Genomic DNA, 12,424 nt, shown 5'->3' with positions numbered 1-12,424 from the left:
GGTCTAAACCTCAGAAAGGATCCCAAATCCCTTTTATTGTCCCCCCCCCCATTGTGTGTGTGTGGGGGGGGCAGCCCCCCTCCCGCAGCCCCCTGGGGGAGCTGCTGCGGCTGCTGGCATCACGGGCCCGGGCCCTGTGGGCACATGGCAGTGGGGCGGGCACCCCTGGTGCTTCCTGCAGGGCTGGGCAGCAGGGACTGTGCTTTGGCAGGCGGGGTGGGGGGGGGCCCGTCTCTTCTCCCCCTGGGTCCTGGGAGAGCTGAGGGGGGGAGGGGGGCAAAGGGCCTGATTCCCCTTCCATGCTGCCTTCGGGCCTGGCCTCTCTGCCGCTATAGTGTGCTTCAGTGTCCCCCCAGCCTGGGGCCATGCTGGTGCCATCCCCCCTTCACCCCCAATGCTGGGCCACCGGCGGGGTGACCGTGCACCCACGGGGGTGAGAGGGAGGGAGAAAACTGGGGGGGGGGGGTTTGCAGCCTGCTGGGGAGGCGGGAACTAACGTTACAAAAAAGGTACAAAGTTTGTCTCCGGTTGGTCTAAAACCCCATGGGAGGAATCAAGGCGGAGGGGGGGGGGGGGGGGAGCTCAGGAGAAGTGGGTGGGGCTCGGAGGGCATCTGGAGAGTATTTACATCTGGAATTTTTATAAATAAAACCCACCTTTTTCTCCCTAAAAGTTCTTCTTTCCCTGCCACAATAGAAACTGGGAGAAGTGGGGTGGGGTGGGGCAGGGAGGGGGCCCCAAGCAGCTCGCCCCAGATCTGCTCACCCGTGGGCACAGCTTGGCAGCACCCGGCTCCTCCCTCACCCACACACCGCCTCGGTGCTCTAGGGAAACTTTGACATCACCTTGCCTCAGTTTCCCTAGAGCAACAGGCAAGGTCCTGGGTTAATAAAGGAGTCACAGGGTGGAGGGAGAGCAAGGGGGCAGATTCCCCCTCCCCCCGGCTTAGATTCAGCAACGGGATCACCCGCTGCCATCTCTGAGCCGTGTGGGGCTGAGATTGGTTGGCGTGTGGGGCACAGCTGGGGCCAGCCACGCCCCTCCCGTCCCTGTGGCTTGTGCCCATGTGCTTGGATTCTGTGGGGAAAGCTGACGCCCTCGAAGAAGGGACAGAGACCTCGGCCCCTGGGAGGGGCTTGTCCCCCCCCCCCATGGCCAGGCCCCCCTCCCCAGCTGTGGGAGACGCCCCCTCCCCTTGCTCGAGGGGGCGCCCCCTGCTGGAGGCTCCCTGCTGCTGCAGTCTTTGGCACTTGACCGGAATCTCCCGTGGGCATCTCCCGGGGCTACAAACACTTGGCACAAGATTCAAATGTGGCACGGGCACTTGGCCCCGGGGCAGCTTGGAGGTGGGGGCGGGGGGCTGTTCTCTCCTGCAGGGGGCGCTGGAGAAATCCGGCCGGGAACAGGGGTGGGGGGTCTGTCCAGTATAAAACAGCATCTCCTGGGGGTGCCCCGTCCTCCCCCGCATCCTGCGCTCCGGGGAGTTGCCCAGGATCTCCGTGACTCCAGCTCCCCCCGGCCTGGTGCACGGACCGAAGCCCCGCCCCCTGGGGGTGCCCGGGGCCGGCGGGCGGGGGCTAGTTGCCCGTCATACACTTGAAGCGGTTCTTGAAGTAGAAGAGGCCGTGCTTGACGCTGACGCTGGAGTCGGCCGAGGGCGGGTAGCGGAACTTGGCGTATTGCTTCTCGCTCTCCGTCTTCTGCCAGGGCAGCTTGATCTTGGAGGCGTGGTCCACCACCACGTCGGCGCACGAGCCCACGTGCAGCACGCCCAGCCCGTCGATGAAGAACTCTGCCAGGGCGGGGGGGGGTCAACGCGGCACAGCACCACTAGCTGGGGGGGGGCTGTGGGGCTCCCCCCAGGCATCCCTGAGCCCTGGTCTCCCCACGATCCGAAACCCTGGGGCATCCCCAGGTACCCCCTTCCCCGACCTCCCTTGGCTGAAGGCGCTGGGGGTTCCCAGCTGCCCCCCTCTCCCAGCCTCCCCCTTGGGATTTTGGGAACCGGACCCTGGAGGCAGGAAACTGCCACATAGTCCCTGCCCGATTGCCAGGCCCCCGCCATTTGGCCCACAACGGAGCCCCAAGCTACCCCCCCATTCAACAGAGAGGGAAACTGAGGTAGAGGGGAGGTGACCAATCCCACAGTGAGTCAGTGGCAGAACTGGGACTGGAACCCAGGAATCCTGGCTCCCCCCCTAACCATTAGACCCTACTGCCGCCCAGAAATGGGGCTGGAACGCAGGCGTCCTGGTTTCCAGCTGCCCCCTCCTGCTGTAACCACTAGGCAGGCACAGCAGCGCTGTGGGGTGTGGCCAATGCAGCCCCTTCCCCCCCCACTCACCAAGGTGGGCGACGCGGCTAAGCCGGGGGTCAAACCCCACCTGCAGCACCTTGGCCGTGCGGGCCAGGAAGAAGTTGATGACGCCGTCGGTGACCACGCAGGCCGGGAAGCCCTCCAGGAGGTGGTGGTAGCCCTGGCGGATCTGCAGGCAGTCGCCCTCCGCGCCCCCCGGCTGCACGCTGAGCTTCTGCCGGTAGGTGGCGGTGAAGCCCGTGATCTCCCGCACCGCGCCCCCGACCTGCCGGGCACACGGCTGTGAGTGGGGGCAGGGACCGGCTCCCACGGGTAGTGTGTGGGGGGGGTTCTGCACCAGCTCCCCCTTCCCCTGGGTCCCCCCCTCCTAGGGGCCCGGATCCAGCTCCCCCCTCGCCTGGGTCCCCCCCTCCTAGGGGCCCGGATCCAGCTCCCCCCTCGCCTGGGTCCCCCCCTCCTAGGGGCCCGGATCCAGCTCCCCCCTCCCCTGGGTCCCCCCCTCCTAGGGGCCCGGATCCAGCTCTCCCCTCCTGGGGCCCCGGATCCAGCTCCCCCCTCGCCTGGGTCCCCCCCTCCTAGGGGCCTGGATCCAGCTCTCTCCTCCCCTGGGTCCCCCCCTCCTAGGGACCCGGATCCAGCTCCCCCCTCCCCTGGGGGGCCTTGGGCGGCCCCCCCCGAAGCAGTGCGCTCTGACACTGGTTCCTGTGACCCAACCCGCCCCCAGTCTCTGGGGCGAGGACTCACATGCCCCCAGCGCAGGGGAAAAGGACTTTGTGGGTCTCCTCCCGGCAGGGGTCGCGCCGGTGACTCCTACCGTGTCGTGTCTGGTAATGGCCACTAGGGGGCTCCCCTCCCTCCCCGGGGCGCTGGCCCCCATCTCTGCAGCCAGGCTGGGGGGAGAGGGGGAAGCAGCAGGGGGTGTGGGGGAGGGTGGGATCCTCCCCTGGGATCCCCCCAGATGTGGCCAAACTCCCCCCTTTATCTCTCCCAGGCACCCTGCAACCCCCCCCCCTCACCAAGTCCAGGCTGGTTTTCTCCAGCACGTCCACCAGCTTCTCCACCCGGGTGCGGGGCGTGAAGATGAAATCGTCGTCCACCCACAGCACGTACTTGGTGGTCACCTGGGAGATGGCCAGATTGCGCCCCGCAAACCAGCCCTGCGGGAGGGGGCATGTCAGGGCCTGCCCCCCCCACCCCCGGCCCTGAGAGCCCGACCCACCGTGTTCCCACACCCCCGCCGCTCCCAGCCCCGCCCCGCCCCCCAGGCCCCGAGAGCCCGACCCACTGTCTTCCCACACCCCCGCCGCTCCCAGCCACGCCGCTCCCAGCCCCGCCCCCCCCGGCCCTCTGAGCCCCGCCCCCCAGGCCCCGAGAGCCCGACCCACCGTCTTCCCACACCCCCGCTGCTCCCAGCCCCGCCACCCCCGGCCCTCTGAGCCCTGTGCCCCCCAGGCCCTGAGAGCCCCACCCACCGTCTTCCCGCGCCCCCGCTGCTCCCAGCCCCGCCACCCCCGGCCCTCTGAGCCCCGCCCCCCAGGCCCCGAGAGCCCGACCCACCGTCTTCCCACACCCCCGCCGCTCCCAGCCCCGCCACCCCCGGCCCTCTGAGCCCTGTGCCCCCCAGGCCCTGAGAGCCCGACCCACCGTCTTCCCGCGCCCCCGCTGCCCCCAGCCCCTGGGTTCTCTCCGGCCCCCACCTTGCCGAAGGGCATGAAGTACTGCTCGACGTGGGGCCCCCCCACGGGCTCGGGCCGCTGGCTGTCGTCGGCCACGATGATGGTGACGGTGGGGTAGAAGCGGCGGATGCTGGCGATCAGCGCACGCAGCTTGTCGTAGCGCAGGAAGGTCTTGGTGGCGATGGTGACCAGGGCGCTGATGTTGTAATCTGCTGGGTGGGGGGAGAGGTTTGTGGGGGAGGGGAGCAGCACCCCGGACTCGAGGGATGGGGGAACCTCCCCATCCCAGCCTCAGCTGGGCCAGCTGGGGTGGCCTTCACCCCGACTGCCCTGGGCTTTCCCCCTCCGCCCGCAGGTCGCCTGGCACCAGCTCCCCCGGCCCTGGTGCCCCCAGGCACTCACCGCTGCCGTCGCCCGAGGACCCCGGGTTATAGAGCTTGGGCGTGGGCGCGTGGCGGATTCGGATGGTGAAAAAGGCCTCGTGCCCATCGGTGGCAAACTGCACTGGAAAACAAAGGGGAGACAGGCACTAGGAGGAGGAGGGGTCAGCATGGAGGGAGTTCTGGGACCCCCGGGACTCCATGGGGGGGGGCTCTCCTCTCTCCCAGCTGGCCCTGTCGATGGCCACCCCCCTGCCCCTGGCCTGGGAGACGGGGGGGGGGGGCAACATGGGCTGCGTGGCCAAGCCAGTTTCTCCCTCTCCCTCCCCCCAACAGCCTGGCTGCAGCTGCTCCCCCCTCCCGGTGCTCTGGCATCGGGGGGGCAGCTCTGAGGGGTTTCCGGGGGCCTGGCGGGTGTTTCAGAGGCAGCCAGGGAACCACCCTGGGATGGCCAAGCGGCTGTGTCTGACCAGGCTGCGGGGGCACCGGCGTTACTGGCCCAGAAATGTGCCCAGGCCGACCAAGAGAGGGGACAGGGGGTGTCTCCGGTTCAGAGACGGTCTGGGGGGGCGGAACTGCTGGGTGGTGAGAATTCAGGGGGGCTGGCGGGTCCGCTCCCGCCTCTGGACACCATGGGCACTTGGCATCTCTGAGGGGGCCTGCCGGCGGGTTCTTGGCGGACGCCGAGGTTGGCAGTGGATGGGCAAAGGTCCGGAAGTCCCACGCACCATGGAAAATGAACCCGGTCTCCTGCGCGTCTACACTGCAGGTCCAGGGTGGAATTAAGCAACACGGCTTCAGCTGCGCCGATTGCGTTTGGCGCTGTCTGCGCAGCAGGAAGGGGAAGGAAGCGCGCCCTCTGCTCTTCTGAATTAATGCTGCTGCGTAGACCCTCCCTCTCTTATTCTGAATTAACGCTGCTGCGGAGACCCTCCCTCTCTTACTCCAAATTAACGCTGCTGTGCAGACATGCCCTCTGACTCAGAGACCAGCTTGGAAATGAAGCTGCCGACTGAGGAGAGGACTAGTCTCTGTGGTGCTCTTTACTTGGCTGATGTGGGGGAGGCAAACTCCCAGGCCATTGTGAGCAGCGGGGACTCACCCGCCAGCTCGTTGACTCTCGCTGAGCAGGGGAGAACAGGGTTCGAGCCCCCGGGGCGAAGGGGACAGGAAAGACTTGTTTTTGCAAAGACACGAGGGCCTGACAGAGAACTGCCAACGGGCGCTTGAATCAAATATCTTCCGACTGCCGTTAACGTTGGGTGCCAGCACGCTGCTGCCCCCAAACATTGTAAAAATGTCCCACGTGCCGTATCTTTCAGCGGGACTTTAAAGACTAAGAAGATGGTTTATTAGGTGATGAGAATTCGTGGGCCAGACCCACTTCCTCAGATCAAATTGTGGAAGAAAATTGGCATGACCATCACTTTTTTTTTGATTATATCCCTTTGGTATACAGGCAGTCCCCGGGTTACATGGATCCGACTTACATCGGATCCCTACTTACAAACGCACTAGCTGCTTCCCGCCAGCAGACCAGGGAGACGCGAAGCTAGCGCCCCCCACAGCAGACTAGGGAGACGCGAAGCTAGCGCCCCCCCCAGCAGACCAGGGAGACGCGAAGCTAGCGCCCCCCACAGCAGACTAGGGAGACGCGAAGCTAGCGCCCCCCCCAGCAGACCAGGGAGACGCGAAGCTAGCGCCCCCCACAGCAGACCAGGGAGACGCGGAGCTAGCGCCCCCCACAGCAGACCAGGGAGACGCGAAGCTAGCGCCCCCCACAGCAGACTAGGGAGACGCGGAGCTAGCGCCCCCCCCAGCAGACCAGGGAGACGCGAAGCTAGCGCCCCCCACAGCAGACTAGGGAGACGCGGAGCTAGCGCCCCCCCCAGCAGACCAGGGAGACGCGGAGCTAGCGCCCCCCCCAGCAGACCAGGGAGACGCGAAGCTAGCGCCCCCCCCAGCAGACCAGGGAGACGCGAAGCTAGCGCCCCCCCCAGCAGACCAGGGAGACGCAGAGCGGCTTTTCTCAGCAGACACCTCAGCTTGAGAATAAAGGACTGAGGGAAGTGAGGGGTGGGAGAATAAAACCAAACTCTGGAGAAATGTTTGGCTAGAGTGTCCCCTACAAGATGTACCAGTTCCGACTTACATACAAATTCAACTTAAGAACAAACCTACAGTCCCTATCTTGTACGTAACCCGGGGACTGCCTGTATATGGTCATGCCAATTTTCTTCCACAATTTGATCTGAGGAAGTGGGTCTGGCCCATGAAATCTCGTCACCTAATAAACCATCTTGTTAGTCTTTAACGCGCTGCATAGTCCTGTTTTTTATCCCATAAGAAAGGACATTCCTGAATTGGGAGGCAGTATGGGAAGGGAAACTGAGTCACGCCACCGTATTGCTGTCGTGGCCAGGTGCCAGGATTCCTAAACAAGGGAGTACATTTCCACAGGGATGTGAGAGGATTTGAGTCTGGGCGTTTGCCAGAGCACACAGGGACAGATGAACCGGTTTCTTTAGCACTTGGCAGGCGCACCTAAGATGCACGGGCCCCCTGCTGTGGAAGCAGAGCCAATCCATGACAGCGCTCACCACATTTTCCCTTGGCTTTGTCAGAGAGCGTGAGGAAATCGCTATGCCCAGGAGGGACCTTGCAGCCTGTTGGAGGCAAACCTGGGCAGGCCTGAGGATGCCCCACGGGAGGATACTAGCACCCTTTCCTGCACCGATTTTTGCATTGGGCGTGCCACGTTACTGGATTGTAATAGGAAAATGCAGCTGGGGGTTGCACCCACCTTGGCGTGTTTGCCCCAGATTTGGTGCCTAACAGGCCAGGCGCGGGGTCTGACGACAGCTGATGCTGGCCTGAGTCAGCCCATGCAACGCGGATCCTTGTGTGATTGGCGTGGGAGAAGTGATGCCAGATGCCCCAGTGGGAGGGAACACAACAGGGAATCCTCGCGCGATCCCTCTCCTGGCACCCATTTCCAGACAAACAGGCTAGAGACACCATTCCTGCCCATCCTGCCTAATAGCCATGGATGGACCTAACCTCCATGAATCTAGCTCACTCTTTTTTGAACCCTGTTAAAATTCTAGTCTTGACCCCGTCCTCTGGCGAGGAGTTCCACAAGTTGCCTGTGCAAAAAACTTCCTGTTTGATTTAAACCGGCTGCCTATTCATTTCCTTGGGGTAACCCCCTAGTTCTTACATTGTGGAATAAGTAAATAACTTTTCCGTATTCATTTTTTCCACACCTGTCATGATTTTATAGACCTCGATCATATCCCCCCTTGGTCTCCTCTTTTTTAAGCTGAAAAGTCCCTGTCTTTTTAATTTCTGGTCATATGGGATCCATTCCAAACCCGTCCTCATTTTTGTTGCCCTTTGCCGAACCTTTTCCAATGCCAGTGTATCTTTTTTGGGAAGAGGCACCCACATCTGTACACATGGTTTTATAGAGAGGCAGTAGGATTCCTAACATTCTCTTTGGTTTTTGACGGCCGCTGCACACAGTGTGGATGTTCTCAGAGAACTAGCCACAGTGACTCTTGGGCTGTGTCTACACTCGCGGCTTCTTGCGCAAGTACAACCGTTCTTGCGCAAAAATCCGCAGAGCATCCACACTGCCCGCCTGCTCTTGCGCGAGGAAATGCACAGCACGGCGTGGTGAGAGAGGGCTCCTTGCGCAAGAGCCACGCTCTTTTCTAACCGGTGTAAGCCCTCTTGCGCAAGCGGGCAGTGCGGACGCTCGGCAGGGATTTCTTGCGCAAGAACGCCCTACGGCTAAAATGGCCATGGGAGCTTTCTTGTGCAAGAGAGCATCCACACGGCCAGGGGTGCTCTTGCACAAAAGCACAGCGTGCACTTGGCAGTGTGGCCGTTTTCTTGCACAAGAGCTCTTGCACAAGGCTTTGCGCTGGCCAGCGAGGAAGCGGAAGTGCTCTGTGGGGGGGGCTAATTTAATGCCTTATAAGGAAGGTCCCCAGTCTAAGGTCCCCAGTCTCGCGCTGATAGTAGCCTTGGTTTTAAGCAGTTCTTTCTTATTTGACCTTCTCTGCACTGCCCCAGACCAAGCTGGTAGATTACATCTGGTACAGATCCCCTGCCAGTGCGGCCTGCAGGCACCATGTGCTGGATCCCGCCCTCTCCCCATGGTCCCTGAGCCCCCACTCTCCTCGCCCCCGGGTTCCCCAGCCCCCTGCATTGGCTGCCTGGCACATGAGTGACAGCAGCCTCCACCTGGGAGACCTGGGCCGTGAGCCACCTGGATCCAATCAGGGAGGGGGAGGAGCTAGGCCCTATATAAGTCAGACCCAGCTGAGGCTTAGCTGTGGGTGTTTGCCTGGAAAGGGGGAAGCCCCAGCCCCTTGGAGAAGCTGTCGGGGGGGAATTTCCTGCACTATTTGGAAGAGGCCTGTGCCTGCCTCAGTTTCCCTCTGGACTCTGCCTTGCTACTCCGGGGTGCAAAAGCCTGGGGCATGTCAGGAACCAGGAGCGAGTCCATGAGGCACAAGGTGGGTAAGAAAGCCTGAAGGGGGAGAGTTATAAACAGCCCCATTCTTCGGCTGCCCCCTAATTTCTGAAGTGCCTTGACCCCTTGGAGCCTGCCAGTGGGGGTTGTCTTGTGGCCTCTGCCCCCGCGGTGCCGGGGCCCACCTGTGTCGGCGGAGTCGGGGTGGAAGAGGGTGTTGGTGTAGGTGACGAACTGCAGCTGGCGGTTGAGGTTGTCCAGGCGGGCGCCCGACAGCGAGAGGCGCGAGTCGCCCTCGCCCTGCGCCGTCACCCCCTCCACCACCGCCGCCACGTCGAAGGTGCCCAGGGAGGCCGTCAGAGTCACCTGGGGGGGGAGGGAGGCCAGGTCAGTGCTGGGGGTGGCAGAGGCACCGTCCCTGGCTTGGGGATGGGCACCAGGCTGGCGCTGCCTCGTGGGGAGGGGGGGCGATGCCAGGCCGTGGGAACAGACGCCAGGTGTGCCACCCCGGATAACCAAGGGCCTTGGCTGTCTCCTGGCCCTCCCCCACCCCAGCCCTGCCCCCAGGAGCAACAGGGGGTTCTGCACCCCAAAGCGCCAGCAGCAGCCACGGCACCCAGCCACCCCCCTCCCCCCACAGGGTGCCCCCTCCGTGCCTTACCCTGTACAGCTTCTGGGTGGCCGCCTGCAAGCTGAGCCCTGGGAAGCCGAGACAGGGGATTAGTGAGACCCCAGGAGGCCCCGGCCCCAGCGAGCTCAGGTCCTGCCTGCCGGCCGTGGCTCTGTGTGCCCTCCCCTGCCCCCACCGGCTCTGCCCTCCCCGGGGGGCCCTCGGGCAGGGATGGCGCTCACCTGGGATGAGGATGGTCCGGAGCGGGCGCACCTCCACGCCCTGGGTGGGGTACTCCAGCGGGGAGTTGGCTCTGGCCATCAGCAGCTGGTCAGCTGGAGACTGGGTTCTGGGAGGGAAGGAGGGAGTGAGGGGTGGGGATAGGCCTGGCCCCGCCGCAGCCAGCAGGGGATGGGGGCTGTAGCCGTGGGGTCCCCCAGCCTGAGGTGCCTCGGCCCTCTGCCCCCCTCTCAGGGCGTGTGCCTGGGGCTCACCGCTGCCGGTAGCTCTGGTACTCCCGGTCCCGGCGGCTGCGGAGCCGCGCCAGCTCCTCGGGGCCGAAGGTGGCAGTGAAGTCTAGTGAGTAGAGCTGGCTGAAGAGCTGCTTGGAGAAGGGCACCTTCCCCGCGGGCGCCACCTCGCACGAGCAGGAGTTCCTGGGCAGCAGCCTGCAGAGACCGGGCACTGGTCATGCCCCCGCCCTCTGTGTTGGGCCAGCCCCCCTGTTCCAGCACCCCCCGTGTCAGGCCGACACCCCTGAGCCAGCCCGACACCCCTACCCCAGACCAATACCCCCTGCCCTAGGTCAGTGTCCCTGACTGCCCCCCCACCATGCCTCTCCTCCTGGCCCCGCCCGCCCCAACTGACAGCCCGGGGGAAGGGGTGGGGTGAGAGGAGTCTGAGAGCCTGGAAAAGCCCCTCCCCAACGGCCCAGGCCAGGCGGCGCCCCCCCAGCCCGCTCTGCCCCTCCTCACGCCAGGATCTCCTCCTTGAGCTGGAAGGGGATGTGGGCGAACTTGTTGGCGGGTCCCAGCAGGGGGTCGCCCAGCAGCTGCTCGGGGGCTCGGTCCGGCCGGTTGCGCAGGTCGACGGCGCTGTAGGGCTTGGGCGACCAGACGTGCAGGTACAGCAGGGCCAGGGAGGCTGTGGCCACCAGCAGCAGACACAGGGACTTCTGCACCGGACGCATTCTGCGGGGGAAGTGGGGAGTTGAGGCAGAGCCCCGTGTTCGAAGGGGCACAGGAAGTGGGTGATCTCCTCCCCCGCTCTCCGCGGCTGAAATGCGTCTGCTTCTGGGGCGGAGCACAGCGGCTGCCAACATCCCTGACCGAGGCAGCGGAGTCTGGGGGGGTGACGGCTCAGGGTGAGGACTCAGGCATCCTGGCCTCCTGCCGGGGGAGGGTCCCCCTCCGCGCCTCACTCGCCCTGATCCCCCCTTGTCTAGCGGGATCTCGGGGCTCCCAGCACGGCTGGAATAACAACCGCTGAGCCCTGACTCCGTGGGGTGGGGGCTGCATTTAAATGCCCTCCCTGCCCCCCCCCCCAGCGCCTTTCTGCTCAGTGGTCCCCACCTGCTGCCTCTCCCTGCACCGGGGATTCACGTGTGCCACGGAGCCAGCCAACGGTACCAGAGTTTTCTGCCTTGTTCAGGGAATTGTTAACAGCCCGTGTTTCCTGTCAGCTGCGAGTTCTGGAAGCCACCCAGGAGCGATTCAAATACTGTCCCGCTAATTGGCAGAGTGCCCACAAGCCAGCAGCCTGTGTGTCTGCCGGTGGTGCACACCCACCCTTGCCTCGGTGCACAGGGCAATGTTTATTCTGCACATGGGTGGAGAGAAGGAGCAGGCCTGCTATTGAGGGCGATGGGCCGTTTTCACTCGTGTGAAATTGGTGTGGCACCAGGGCTGCACCAGGGAGGGGCAGCAGAGCTTCCAGGCCCAGGGGGCATGGGACAGGGTGTGGGGCGGGACGTGCAGCCTGGCGGCAGGTCCCGGGGCTTGCCGACAAACACAGGGCAAGAGGAATGCTGCAGAACTCGTTTACAGCGGCATGGCCGGAGCCAGGCGTTCGGCTACCCCCATGCTCAGCGCCCGCTGGCCCTGGGGGGCGGGGACCCTGCGTTGTTCCCTGGGGGGCGGGGCGGGGGCTGTCCGGCTGCTCAGCCCTTTTGAGCTCCAGCTCTTGCTCGCCCTGGCCCAGAGGTTCCCTCCGCTCGCTGCACGTAGGAGAGGAATAGGAGCGCCTGCATATGCCAACATTGGACCCCTTTGGGCCAGGCGCAGCCCCTGCGATCAGGGCCCCGAGGTGCCAGGCTGGCTCCCCCTGCACTGAGATCGGAGCCCCCTGCCCCAAGATGAGGGCCCTGCTGTGCCACATGCGGCCCCCTCCCCGCCCCATTGTGCCAGATGCAGCCCAGAGCTAGTCCCGGCTCCAATGAGCTCCCATGCTAAAAACGGACCAAGAACGGGAGGGGAAACCGAGGCACGGCCAATACTCCTGTCCCCGGTGCTAAGGGACCAGACCGGCTGGCCCCTCCCCGAGAGCTTCCCAGCCGACGCGCCGCTCGACGGGGACTGACCTGGGCCGGAGCCGGGGGAGGCAGGTAAAGTCGCCGGAGCTGTTTTTCCCCCAAAAGACGCCTCAGAGACAGAGGTGCAGTCCAGCGGGGCCCCCGGTTCCCTCGGGCTGAGGCAGAGGCCGGTCTGCTCCCCTGGAGCTGGCGACAAATCAGCTGACTGCGACGGCCAGGTGGAGAGCCGGCTGGGACTAGCCACCAGCATCCCCCCCCCCGCACTGCCCCCCCCAGCCACTGCTGCCCCCAGGCCTGGAGCGACCTGCATTCCTGCCCCGTCCCCCACCCCTTCTGCTCTGCCCTGCAGCCCCGGCACAGGCCAGGTGCGGTGAGCGCGCAGCCCTGAAGCCACCTCGTGCCGGACGCCCCATGCCCGTCTCCGGTAG

General features: G+C 64.6%; 1 protein-coding gene across 12 annotated transcripts in view; it reads right to left on the bottom strand.

Annotated features, from left to right (window-relative positions):
- Nucleotides 1–566: 566 nt before the first annotated feature.
- The window catches only part of B4GALNT1 (beta-1,4-N-acetyl-galactosaminyltransferase 1), a 39,160-nt gene continuing 27,302 nt past the window's right edge, over nucleotides 567–12,424 (bottom strand). For 4 of the 12 annotated variants that reach the window (XM_075901746.1, XM_075901751.1, XM_075901752.1 and 1 more), the window contains 12 exons: nucleotides 12,045–12,182; nucleotides 11,038–11,156; nucleotides 10,441–10,656; nucleotides 9,961–10,134; nucleotides 9,709–9,815; nucleotides 9,518–9,555; nucleotides 9,042–9,222; nucleotides 4,396–4,497; nucleotides 4,015–4,202; nucleotides 3,334–3,474; nucleotides 2,345–2,582; nucleotides 567–1,792 (listed from right to left, as the gene is read on the bottom strand). In XM_075901746.1, the coding sequence (XP_075757861.1) occupies nucleotides 1,578–1,792; nucleotides 2,345–2,582; nucleotides 3,334–3,474; nucleotides 4,015–4,202; nucleotides 4,396–4,497; nucleotides 9,042–9,222; nucleotides 9,518–9,555; nucleotides 9,709–9,815; nucleotides 9,961–10,134; nucleotides 10,441–10,655 (1,599 nt within the window). In that variant the 5' untranslated portion in view covers nucleotide 10,656; nucleotides 11,038–11,156; nucleotides 12,045–12,182 and the 3' untranslated portion in view covers nucleotides 567–1,577. Of the gene's footprint in view, nucleotides 1,793–2,344; nucleotides 2,583–3,333; nucleotides 3,475–4,014; nucleotides 4,203–4,395; nucleotides 4,498–9,041; nucleotides 9,223–9,517; nucleotides 9,556–9,708; nucleotides 9,816–9,960; nucleotides 10,135–10,440; nucleotides 10,657–11,037; nucleotides 11,157–12,044; nucleotides 12,202–12,424 lie in introns of those variants that run through there. The other 8 variants (XM_075901750.1, XM_075901754.1, XM_075901745.1 and 5 more) reach the window with 5 other exon arrangements.

This window comes from Pelodiscus sinensis, chromosome 19 (genome assembly GCF_049634645.1).
Source record: "Pelodiscus sinensis isolate JC-2024 chromosome 19, ASM4963464v1, whole genome shotgun sequence".
Classification (NCBI taxonomy): domain Eukaryota; kingdom Metazoa; phylum Chordata; order Testudines; family Trionychidae; genus Pelodiscus; species Pelodiscus sinensis.
This window is presented reverse-complemented; position numbering and strand designations above follow the sequence as displayed.